Source organism: Bos grunniens, chromosome 20, assembly GCF_055505025.1.
Source record: "Bos grunniens cultivar Pamir isolate PY7600 chromosome 20, Bosgru_T2T1.0, whole genome shotgun sequence".
Lineage (NCBI taxonomy): Eukaryota > Metazoa > Chordata > Mammalia > Artiodactyla > Bovidae > Bos > Bos grunniens.
Window position 1 is genome coordinate 13,096,330 of NC_141184.1, and position 12,861 is coordinate 13,109,190.

Consider the following 12,861-nt stretch of genomic DNA (forward strand, 5'->3'; position numbering starts at 1 on the left):
CCAGGCATCAGGAAGGGAAAAGCATAACAAGAAAGCAGCAGCACCTGAATCAGTAAAGAAACATGTTCCCCAAATGCTCCCAAAAGCTCCTGCTTTGGTCTCAGTGGCTGAAATTACATCATACCTGTAGCAAGCTGTCTTCATAGCTGAGAAGTGGCTTTATCTTAAGCTCTTTTCCCCAAGTTGGGATTTTTCTGAATAAAAGCGATGAGGAAAGTAGGTATTGGGTAGGTAACCAACCATTTCTGCTATAAGCGACTGTCCTGATTGACCTTCCACACTCCCCGTGGCTTCCACAGTCAGAACTGACTTCTGGTTCCGTGATGGAAACTGGTGGTGTGGTCCTGATTTTCAGTGGACAGCAGAGTTCATCCTTTGGTTCCTGTGCTGTCTCAGCACTGACGCTAATGTGGAGGATACGTTAGTGAGATCAAGGAGCTTATCAAGCAGTTTGGTTATTCTGCATGTTCCTCATGCCCTAAAGGAGTGAAAGATGCATGTATTTTTTATTATCAGGAAGTTCTTTGCAGTAGTAGGTTTTCTACCATGTGATTCTCAGTCTGTTTTGACCAATGGACTAATGATCACTCTTCTGGATGCTCAACCTTTTTCAGTTCTCACTTGAAACTAAACATGACAGAATTAATTTTACTTTTAGTTTTTAAAGTTAAGGTTTTATATATGTTTGTGCGTGTGTGTGTAAAATTTTGTTTTTTTATTTTTGGTTGTGCCCCGTTCTTCCTTGCTGCCTGGGCTTTTCTCGAGTTGTGGCGAGTGGAGGCTACTCTCTAGCTGCGGTGTGCAGGCTTCTTATTGCAGTGGCTTGTCTCGTGGAGCACAGGCTGTTGGACACGCTGGCCTCAGTGGTTGCCGCCCCCAGGCTCTAGAGCACAGGCTCAGTCATTGTGGTGCACGGGCTTAGTTGCTCCAAGGCTTGTGGGATCTTCCCGGACCAGGGAAGGAACCCGTGTGTCTCCTACACTGGTAGGCAGATTCTTTACCCCTGAGCCACCAGGGAGGCCCCAGAATTAATTTCAAAATGCAGCACTTAACGCTCAGATCGCACGGAAGGGAAGCAGGCAGTTGCCGGTAGGGTCACAAGGAAGTCAGTGCTCCGTGGCCAACAGGAGCCGCTTGACCGCTCAGCCCTCGGGCCATGTCACCGCTGCACCGTGCCCCGACGCCCTGGGAGGGGCCGCTGCTGGGAGTCCCCTGTGTTGTGTTCTAGGTGCTGGGCTGGATCCGCAATGGAGAGTCCATGCTGAACGCCGGGCTCATCGCAGCCAGCTCGCTGCAGGAGGCGGAGCAGCTGCAGAGGGAGCACGAGCAGTTCCAGCACGCCATCGAGGTAGGGACCCTGGAGCCCTCGGTGCCCGGCCCCTCCGGCCTCAGGGCCAGCCCGCTAGGCCCCGTCCTGCGGCCCCGACCCTGGGCCCCAAGACAGCCATGCCTACAAACCTGTAGTTAGCGTATCACAGGAGCAGGTAGTCCAGCAAGTGCTGGATGTGCCCATGCCGCCAGTGTGACCTCACCACAAGGGTCCTGGAGGCTGAAGGGTGCCTCTTGCCGACCCCCTGCTGTCCCGTGGCTGGCAGGCCCCTGGCAGGAACACCTTGGCACCAGGGCGCCCAAGCTGGGGTCTTCGCTGAGGTTCCATCCATTTTGCTGGTCTCAGAGGCACAGCCCACTGCTGTGTAACCAGTCTTGACAGAGCAGGGCGTGTGCTGGGGGTGGGTTATTTTCATAGATCCAATGGATTTTCATAGATCCGTTGTCTGGCACGGACCTCCAGAGAGCACAGTTGGTTCATTCTTGGCTTTTTTTTTAACTGTGTCTCTCTCTTTTTTTTTTTTAAATCAATAGTTCTTGAAAACCTGACTTGTCCCAAGTATAAGGTCCAAGTGAAATAAAGAACGTTCACTTAGGCCACCTTTTTCTCCACTCGTTCATTTGCCTCTGGCTGCTCTTATGAGAAGGATCAATAGGCACAATACACTCGGAACATTTCAGCAGCTTTTTTTTTTTTAGAATATTGGCCGCTAAGGGTTTTTCCTACTATTTCTGAAAAGTTGAAAACCCTGCAGCCGAGACCCATGCTGGAAAATTCCTAAGGCATTTATTTCATCCTTCACTGGGCAAACACAAACAGTTGTGGGTCGGCATAAGGACTCCTTTCACTAACCTGCCGGCCGTGTTTTTCCAAGTGTCCTAATGAAATCGTGTTAACCGGAGTTGTTTCCATGAAAGCAAGCAGACCTGAAGAAGCCGCAGCCTTCCCCGTGTGTGTGTGGCGTGACCCCCCCAACTGAAGAGCCTCCCTGTCTCCCCTCCCCCTTAGAAGACACACCAGAGCGCCCTGCAGGTCCAGCAGAAGGCCGAGGCCATGCTGCAGGCCAATCACTACGACATGGACATGATCCGGGACTGCGCCGAGAAGGTCGCCTCACACTGGCAGCAGCTCATGCTCAAGATGGAAGACCGGCTGAAGCTGGTGAACGCGTCCGTGGCCTTCTACAAGACCTCAGAGCAGGTGGGGGCCCCTGCCCACGCATCCCCCGGGCCCGGCTCCCTCGGGCGACTCAGTCCCTGCCTGGCCAGGCATTCCCGGACCAGTCAAGTCCCAGCGTAGCAGAGAAGAGCAGCCCCATAGATTTAGGATTATTTTTGCTTATTAGGATTATTATTCCTTAGGTATCAAGGAATAACAGGTTGGAAAGTATCTGAGAAGAGACATCCCTTTTCCTCTTATTTAAATATACGTCCTGAAGCAGGGCAGATTGAGACAGGAAAATCCCCTTTCGTCTGTCCTTGTTCTGAAAAGTCCGTGTGCATCCCCACGTCCAGCGATGACCTCGGTACTCGGGCCAGGACCGGCCGCCCCTTCCGCCCCCTGCCGGGAGGCCCCACTAAGCCCCACCCCTGTCCCGCCTCAGGTCTGCAGCGTCCTGGAGAGCCTGGAGCAGGAGTACAAGAGGGAAGAGGACTGGTGCGGAGGGGCCGACAAGCTGGGCCCCAACTCTGAGACGGACCACGTCACCCCCATGATCAGCAAGCACCTCGAACAGAAGGAAGCATTCCTGAAGGTACGGAGTCGGCCTTCGGGGTGCTGGTCCCTTGCTCACGGGGTTTGTAGGCCCAGGAGGGTCCACCTGAGCCTGGGGAGTGCCTGGAAGCCTTCATCCCCGCACGCCTGCAGTGTAGGGAGTGATGGGGTGACCCTGCTACCCTGGTGGCTCATACGGTAAGAAATCCGCCTGCGATGTAGGAGACTTGGGTTCGATCCCTGGGTCGGGAAGATCACCTGGAGAAGGGAATGGCTACCCACACCAGTATTCTTGCCTGGAGAATCCCATGGACAGAGGAATCTGGCGGGCTACAGTCCCTGGGGTCACGAAGAGTCAGACGTGACTGAGTGACTATCGCCTTTCACTTTTGCATCAGCAACAAGTTAACTGATCAGAGATCTTGGTCTTTTTTCAGTTGTGATTTACACTCTCCTACTTTTCACAGAGAAAGAGCTAGACAGAAATCTGTGTGTATAAAGAATGGGTAGCAGTCCCAATACCAAGTGATTCTGAACTGACAAGCAGAAATTGATGTGCTGAAACAAAAGCGCTTAGAGCTCAAAATAATCTTCCTTTGGAAATTCAGCCTTTTTAGGAACAAAGACCATCTCGGAACATGTGTGAGCCCAGTGTAGAGTGGGCACAGTGCAGGAACACCTGGGGGTCACAGGACCAGTTACTAATACTTATTCAGGAAATGTTTCCTGCAAGAGAAATTTAATCCCATTCAGGCCCAGCTGGAAGTCTTAACGCTGAGAAGGTTTAAATAAGTCACTTTTCAAGGCTGCCGTGTTATAGTCACACATGAGTCACTGGTGTGCTTCACAACAGTTAATTTTAAAATGGGGTTGAAAGGTTTAGCTGCATTAACTTGTAATAGTTTTCCACCTTGCATTCTCCACTTGTGAAAACGACCTCCTGGGTTCTGCTGGTGGCCACTCAGACGTGTTGAAAATAGGTTTGGTGTTTACTGGCCATTGTTGCTTGAAGGAGTTTGGTTTTCCTCCTGGCTCCAGCATCCTGACCTTGCCGACACCATATCCGGTCACATTTAATCATTTCTGTTTCTGTTTCATTTTGAAGGTGATCCTCTGAGCTGACAGAGTTATTAGAGTTATTGTTTGGTCTGAGAGAACAAATTGTAACTCTTGGAAAACTCTTAAACCTAGTGTCTGACCTGTTACGAGCTTCTCCCACAGAGGTTTTCTTTTAAGCAAATCAAGGTGGGAAAACGGAGCTTCCTGGGATCTTCAGTTACAACTGTTCAAATAGAACCTGAAAGCCCCCCACCCTGCTTGTTGCTGCTGTTTAAGTTTACAAACAAAAATCAACACAGACCGGGTCAGATTCTTTCCTTCATCTAGGATTATGTCTTTGACGTGCTGGACATTGTTAAACATTTTATTGTAGAAGTTTAAAAATGTGTACAAAAATTGAGAGAATGGATAATGAACCCCTGTGTACTGCTCACCCAGATTCAGTAATTACCAACATGTGGGCATATGCCCATCTTTCCTGGGTAATTTTAAATTCTAGGTATTATGCCAGTTCATTTATAAGTACTTCTGTGTGTCTCTAAGCATTTAAATTCTTCCTTTCTAAAACCATTGAAGGTATGAAAGTGTTAGTCACTCAGTCGTGTCCGGCTCTTTTGTGACCCCATGGACTGTAGTCCGCCAGGCTTCTCTGTCCATGGGATTCTCCAGGCAAGAATACTGGAGTGGGTGGCCATTTCCTCCTCCAGGGGATTTTCCTGACCCAGGGATTGAACCCAGGTCTCCTGCATTGCCAGCAGATTCTTTACCATCTGAGCCGCTAGGGAATCCCTCTGAAACCATTCTGTAACCACAATACCATTATCGGATCTGAAAAAGTAATAACTTATTTTATGTAAAATCCAGCAGTGTTCAAATTTCTCCAGTTGTCCCATGAATTTGTTTCTATACCTGGTCTTAATTAAAATCCAGACAAGGCCCACGCATTGATTTGATTGGTATGTCTCTTAAATCTTAGTCTAAACCTATCCTCCCTTTTTCAATTAGCATTTATTAAGTAAAGAAATGAATTATTCATACTGCGGAGTTTCCCTCATCCCAGTTCTGATGATTGCATCCTGTGGGTCACTTAGCACCATCCTGGATTCTCTCCGTTTCCCTTGGCTGGATTGAGGGCCTCGATCAGGTTCCGGTTTGAGTGAATGTGTGGGGCATGCTTAGGGCGCCTCATGGTGCATGTGTGGGGCATGCTTAGGGCGCCTCATGGCTGATGCTGTGTATTTCCCACGGCATTGCCTCAGGACACACACCGTCTCCTCCTGCTGTCTCTGTGATCTGAGGCTTTATCAGTGCCCCAGACATGGTGAGCCCGTAGCCTCCCTCGTGCGCTTCCCCATCAGCCTTTAATCCGCTGGGTTTAGCTGCCAGTGGTGGTATCCCTTCATTAGAGCTGCACCAGGGCGGTAGTCTTATCGCTCCTTCTGTCTTGGTTAGATGGAATTATTTCCTCCTCAGTTATTTGGTTACGCTAGAATAGAGTTTGGCCAAATAATGTGGGATTTATGCGTGACCGTTTCCCTCTGTTGATGATTTTCAGAATAATGAGCTGTTTCCCTGGCAACCTCTGCCTATGATCAATGTGTTCTTGTAGCATCATCATGGATTTTAACATTTGGTGTGTTTCAGGCACTCATTGAAATCAAGTGTATGTCTTTTCATATCCTAAACTTGTCCTGCTGGTGACAGCCCCTTCCAGTCAGGCTGGCTCGGATGTCCTTTTGACATGACCCTAGCAGTCTTCATGGCTATCTTGCTGTTTGTCATGACAGCTTATTTCAATCTGATCAGTAGAGGCTCATGGTGTATTTTTCTCATTAAAAATAAAGATACCGCAGCCCCTGAAAAGGCCTAGGAACAGTGCCCTGCCCACTGATGACGAGCGTCCCTCGTGCCCAGGCTGTGGGCTCTTAGTACCGTTCACTTACAAGAAGGACATGGAGCTCCTTGAGGAAAAGATTGACTCCAGATCTGGGCTAAGCGATGGGCAAGATATTTCCCTTTCTAGTATAGTTAAGGGATTTCAATCCCTTTAATCCCCCTGAACCATTTTGATTTATATTTATCTGTCTTCTGTTAAATGAAACTCTAATACATTAATGAAATTACTTATTTGACTTCTAAACACGTGCTATTGGTTGTCTGTTACAGCAGTAAAACCGTATAACAAACCACCGTGCAGTTCAGTGGCTTAAACCAAAGGGTTACAGGCTAAGACCTGACGGCTAAGTGCATTTACTCCCATTGATTTAAGTGTCATCCGTGGCTGCCTTCAGCTACAGTGGGCAGGTTGAGTAGGTACAGCAGAGACACGGAGACTGCATGACTCGAGATCCGAAAATACATACTGTCTGCCCTCTGCAGAATTCCCAGCACGGTTTAGCCCAGCCCTCCAACTTAGAGTTTCTCCCAGGGCTGCGATCAAGGTATTGGCCAGGGATGCAGTCACCTCAAGGCTAAACTGGGAAGAAAGGCTTCACTTCCCCTCTGGCTGCGGCCCAGTGGTCACCTTCAGACCCTGGCCCCCTGGACCTCGTCACAGGGCGGCTCTCAACATAGCCGCTGGCTTCATTGGAGCAAGGGCGCCAAGACTGAGTTGTTGTTTTTTTTTAATTGCAATGGGATTCAGCCTATGTATTCTTCAGACTGCAAATTGACCAGATGGACGCTTTAGATGTGTGATAGAGCTCCATGCTCCCATCAGTCGTATACACCGAAGACATGTCTGTGTGAACCCTGTGAACACGTTGCTCTGCTTTGTTGCTTAGGCTTGCACGCTTGCCAGGAGGAACGCGGACGTCTTCCTGAAGTACCTGCACAGGAACAGTGTGAACATGCCAGGCATGGTGACGCACATCAAGGCCCCCGAGCAGCAAGTGAAAAGTGAGTGCGCCAGGGCTCGGCTGGCAGGGCAGCCGACAGCGCGTGCTCGGGCATCTTCTCCAGGGCTGCGTTTCATCTTTAAAAATTGTTTTTGGTGTTTTTATTTTTTTTTTCAGTTATGAAAGTATGATATCACATTTACAGGAGACTTGAAAGACACAGAACTAAGTTACATATAGTTCCACTATATATTACAATTTTTAAGTAGATAGTTAAGACTTTTAGTTGGGGTTACAATATCAAACTCTCAAAAATTTGTAGAATGAAAATACAGAGCAATAGAGGATATAGTAGACCTGAAAAGCACTCTGCACCAGTTCAACACAATTAAGATTTATACAGTTTTCACACAACAGTAAGATACAAATTCTATTTAAGTTCTCATAGACTATAAACAAGGAGACACTGGAACATATGCAGGGACATAAAACAATGTGCAAGAATTTCATGGTCTAAAGGTATTGAAGTCATACAGGGTCTGTTCTCTTATCCCTGTGGAATTATGTTAGAAATCAGTATCAAAAGATATTTGAAAAGAACCCATTTTTTCAAGAGCAATGTGACATTTACCAAGAGAGATCTTTGACTTAGCCATTGAAAGCCTCAATAAAGTTAGGAGACTGAAAAATCACAGAGGGTGATTGCAGAGAAGAAAGCGTGTAAATGAGAAACTAATGTCAAAATGAGGAATTAATATCAAAGATACTGTAAAAACCCCACATACTTGGAAATTAAATGTCCACGAGGGGTTCATTATAAATGTCTTTTTAATACCATTAAAGTTAATCATAAGTTATCTTACTTCAGTAATAAAATATTTAATAAACATAGGTTTATAATTTATTGAGTCAAGTTGAGGGAGAAAATGCAACATGTTCAAGATATTTATTAACATTGACTGTTTTATTCAAAGTGAGTGAAAATATGAATCAGGGAAAAAATGAAAACCAGAATTATCTATAGGCCAATTATTTTTAAAAGTTTAAATCACAGAAATGATATACCCGTTTCATTGCTACACTGTGTTACCAGTTTTATATACTTAAAGCATTATTAATAAAAGCAAATTGCAAAAGAAAGTTATGTAGATGGGTATCCTTTGAGTTTAAAAATCTGTAAAAACCATATACACACATTCGGAAATGCATCGAAAAAGACCTGGGAGCAATTATACTAGACTGTAGGTAGGGCTGAGACAAGTGGAAGTTAAGGCTACTAATAAAAGCCATAGAATTCTGATTGACTATTTTGCAATAAAAATGCATCCAAGTGATATATCACTTTCAACTTAATCGTAATTGTTTCTACAAGTTGAATTGGAATGACATGGAAATGGGTCCTCAGGAAATGGGAGTTGTTTAAAACTATCGATACTCGGGCATTGTTCTATCAGCTTCCATCCTCACCCGAGCCTCAGCACTGCCTCAGACACAGGCTACAGAAATAATAGACTAGAAAAGACTTAGAGCCATTTCATTTTAAGTGGTAGGTTAATTTTTTGACAGGCTTCAAGTTTCAGTCCTAATTAGTTTCACTAAGCTAGTTCACTTTTTCAAGCAAAGAGACCAGAGCAATACCAACCACCAAGCTGCGGGTACGTGCGACTCGCAGGCTCCTGCTTCTCACAGCACTCAGCAATGAGGAACTTGGTAAATGTTCGTGGAAAAGTTGTTTTCCAATAAAGTTATATTCTAGGTATCACTTATTTGATTTGCAATTCCAGTTGGGGAATCTTTCTCTAAAGTTTTTTTTTTTTAATCTGTTTACTTTATTAACTTCTTGAGTAAAAACAGACTCACTCTAAAAGATTTTTAAAGCGTACAGACTTTATAAATACCTAACTCCTTTGCCTGTGGTAACCTCTGTGAGGACCTTTGTGCATCCTTCTGTGTGTGTAGGTGGACGTGCGGATATAAACATGCTTAGCTTCAACTCATCCATCTGGCTTTTTAGTTTTTGTGGTGGTTTTTTTTTTTTTTTAATCACAATGGGACCATATTCCCCTGCAATTTTCTTCTTTCACTTAGTAATAATCTTACTCTATATCAGAATTTAGAGGTCTGGTCTGTTGTTTTTCTTGTCCAGCATTGTACTGATTCCGTAATTGATTTAACATGACCCCTAATTTACGTTCTCCTATGTTGCTGCCAGTTTTTGCAAGAGCATCTCGGTGCGTGTGCATCTGTACAGGTCGTGTTGGGAGCTTATGTCAGCAACGTATCTGAAAGATCAGTTCCTGGTTGAAGGGTGTGCACACCTCGCTGTCATTACCTGTCACTCAGTTACCATCTGCTGGGTCTGTACTCCATTTCCCTGCCTCAGTAATACACATACGCAGGTTTCCTCCGTCCCTCCAGCCCAGGAAGATGGCAGAAACTGATCCCTTTGCTTGAGTGAAATGAAATGTGTGTCCATACTTTTCATTGGCCACATACCATTTCATAAAATCACGACCTTCATGTTTGTATGCTTTGCTCGTTTTGCCAACAGGTTATTCACATTTTTCCCATTCACTAGTCAGTAAATTTGGAGAAGGCAATGGCACCCCACTCCAGTACTCTCGCCTGGAAAATCCCATGGACGGAGAAGCCTGGTGGGCTGCAGTCCATGGGGTCGCTAAGAGTTGGGCACGACTGAGCGACTTCACTTTCACTTTTCACTTTCATGCATTGGAGAAGGAAATGGCAACCCACTCCAGTGTTCTTGCCTGGAGAATCCCAGGGACAGGGGAGCCTGGTGGGCTGCCGTTTATGAGGTCGAAGAGTCAGACACGACTGAAGAGACTTAGCAGCAGCAGTAGCAGTCAGTAAATTAGATCCATGTCTCATATGTTCCCAGTGGTTTTTCTGGGCTCTTAATTGGTGTAATATTTTTACATATGTACTGTTTTATTTGATCATGACAATTTTAATTCTCATATAATCAGATTGTTGTCTTACGTTTTCCTTTCTGGCTTCGTGCTTCTCAACTTCACGTCTTTTCCTCTCCTGAGAGTTTGGTTTTGGTTTTGTTTTTAACACCCATCATTTTCTTCTATTGTGCCACCATTTTGACTGGCATCTTTTTTTTTTGTAAATTAATTTATTAATTTTAATTGGAGGCCCGCTGAAGTTCCTTCTGCGGGAATGTTCTCACGGTCTCGCACAAAATACCTAATAATGGTGTTTTCCCAGGCATCCTCAGATTTCCCCAACAAGGGGCGCAGTCGCTACCCCACTGACCCTGCCGACCTGAGGGGTTAGAGGCTGGCTCAGTGTCCAGTGACCTCAGTCTTAAGAGTGGGCTGGGGCGGTCTGTACAGGCGTGTGAAGACGACCGGGCGGGCAGGCAGCGTGGCTCAGTATCTGATGATCTGCCGTGGCACTTGCATTAAAACCTTTCTAAACAGAAATGCGTGTCCTTCCCGGGCGTGCTGACCGCCGCGGGCCCCGCCGGGGGCGCTCTGCTCTCTCTCAGATATCTTGAACGAGCTCTTCCAGCGGGAGAACAGGGTGCTGCACTACTGGACCATGAGGAAGCGGCGGCTGGACCAGTGCCAGCAGTTCGTGGTCTTCGAGCGAAGCGCCAAGCAGGTCAGTGCCCTGGCCCGCTCCCCACGCTCAGGCCGCCGCCGTCAGCTGGGCAGCTGCTGACCGCGCGGTGGGGGGCGTGTCCGCCCTCGTGAGCGGACACCATTGCCGTGCCTTTCACTTAAGTTCGTTGCAGGACAACCCCACGGCCTCACGCACGTGCGTCCCTCGGTGATTTTGGCCTCAACAAGCGTGCCATTCGGCTCTGCCCAGCAGTAACCATCATGATTTCAGTCACTGGAAAATAATACAGGGGTAGCTTTTTACATTGCTGTGTCTACATTTTCAAGATACAAATTGTGCTCTTCAGATAAATGGAGCTAAAGTTAAGAACTGTGGCAGTATTTCTCAGAATTCAGTAGAGTCGAAAAACTCTGCCGTGCCTTTGGCTAAGGCAGAGACATCGAGATGGTGCGTTTGCCATATTGCCCCCACCCCTCGGAAGTCATTTTGGGAATCAAGGCCTTCAGCCCCGATGATCAGTGGTGGAGGTCGTTTTAGGGTAAAGTCTGTCTGATTGTAACTCAAACAGGAAGATTCCCGTCACTTCTCTTTGGCCTTAACAGTTGCATAAGAATCCGTAAACTGTTAGCGCAGAGTCTGGAGGGTCGGGGGCAGGGAGGGGAGGGGGCTTTCTCGGAACCCCGTGAGCCGTCTCAGTCCCCGGGGCGTCCCCAGGGCTCCTGGTCCCCGGGGACTGCGCCAGACCTGCACCATCTGCCCCATCCTCCTGGAAACTTGATGTGGGCCTGACCCAGAGTAGGCATACAGTCACAGAAAGGTTGTTTTTCTCCGCGCAGGTTTCCCTGTTGGGGAACAGACTCTGTTTAATCTGGTAGATGTCAGTCTCGCTGTGGGGCCTGCTGCCCAGAACTGCTTGGCATCCCAGGGCAGGAGCAGGTTTCAGGGTCCCTGGACCTGGCGCCCTCTCCCTCATCTTGACTGACTCTCCAGGATGCAGTGATCGTAATGCCCAGCAGGGGCGGCAAGGAGTAGTATTTTTTAGTGTTTAAAGTCCACTTTCTTAACATTTTTAAAAAGAGAATCCAACCATATTTCAAATTGACAGGGGCCTGATTTGATTTCTAATTAGAGATGGTTTCATCATCTTCTCTCACACATCTTTCTTATCTCTCTGTTGAAAGACAAGGAGTCATTCAGTGACAGAGAACAAAGTTGTTCTCTTGACAAAGTATTTCCCTTGACAAAGAGAAATAATGGAACATGCTGCCGCTGTTTCCTAAAGTCAGCTCATTTGCCGAAAATTTAAGATGATTCAGTTTTTGCTGTGACAGAGGATGACCGTCAGCCCTGCGGCCCAGTTGGGCTGGGCTCTGGTCTGCACAGTAACAGCACACGTGCAGGAAATACCGAGTGTGTGGGACACGCTGGTCTTGGTGGCCCCGGCTGGCTCGAGGGTTCGGGACGAGGCCCTGGGGTTCCAGGTGGGCCTGTGGCCGGCGACCCAGGCTCTGCTCTGCGCCCCTCAGGGTTCGAGCTGCTCCTCCCTCCCTTATCTCCACCCCTGCAAGCTGGCGTTCAGTTCAGGGCTCGTTCTTGTTTCTTTTTCCCCTCTCCTTATCGCGCACTGTCGGTATCTCCCAGCCCTGGCCTCCCGTTTCTGGTGTCCAGATTTAGAGACCCCACCTCCCTCCTGGCCTGTCTCCACTGTGGCCTTAACCAAAGCCGAAGTGGACCTGAGGCTCCCCACGTGCCATGTCTCCCCGTGTTTTCCCTGATTCCTGCCTTCCCCTCATCTTCCCGTCCCCACCCCTTCATCGGGTTCCTCTGCCCTCCCCTCTCCCCGTCTGAGCCGGCTCGGGAACCAGCCCAGCCGTGTCCTGTCTACACCTCTGGGCCAGTTTGCTAACCTGTGTTGCTTGCCAATCCCTTTTCCATACAGCAACCCCATTCACTTCCAGGCCAAAGACCCAGGCCCTGTGACCCCCAAGGTTCCCCGCGTCACCCTCCAGCCTCCCCCTGCCCAGGGCCCTTCCCTCCCAGCCCATCCCTTCTCAGCCCGGGAGTCCCTCCAGGTCACAAGGACAGGGCCCTGGCCTCTCCCATCCCGAGCGCCCCCCTCAGCACCTGCCTGCGTGGTAGACACTCAGGCACCCCTCCCTCTGTGAGCAGAACCGCTAGGGACCTTTGAGGGAACTGACCTCCATGGTTTCTGCCTTGATTCAGTGTCAGCATTGCTTTCAAGGTGGAATAGCCTCACTCCGGCAAAACAAAAGTAAATTCTCAGCGAGGATGGTGCACAGCAAGTCTTCTGGGCTGTGGCTTTTTTTT

The 12,861-nt window shown here is 48.0% G+C and overlaps 1 protein-coding gene across 12 annotated transcripts in view; it reads left to right on the plus strand.

Moving 5' to 3' along the window:
* The window catches only part of TRIO (trio Rho guanine nucleotide exchange factor), a 363,061-nt gene that overhangs the window by 220,877 nt on the left and 129,323 nt on the right, over nt 1–12,861 (plus strand). For all 12 annotated transcript variants that reach the window (XR_015148618.1, XM_086361236.1, XM_086361240.1 and 9 more), the window contains 5 exons: nt 1,229–1,348; nt 2,339–2,530; nt 2,934–3,083; nt 6,886–7,000; nt 10,457–10,572. Coding sequence is in view for 11 of the 12 variants with exons in the window: in XM_086361236.1 (XP_086217362.1) it covers nt 1,229–1,348; nt 2,339–2,530; nt 2,934–3,083; nt 6,886–7,000; nt 10,457–10,572 (693 nt within the window). In the remaining variant the exon portion in view is untranslated. The remainder of the gene's footprint in view (nt 1–1,228; nt 1,349–2,338; nt 2,531–2,933; nt 3,084–6,885; nt 7,001–10,456; nt 10,573–12,861) is intronic.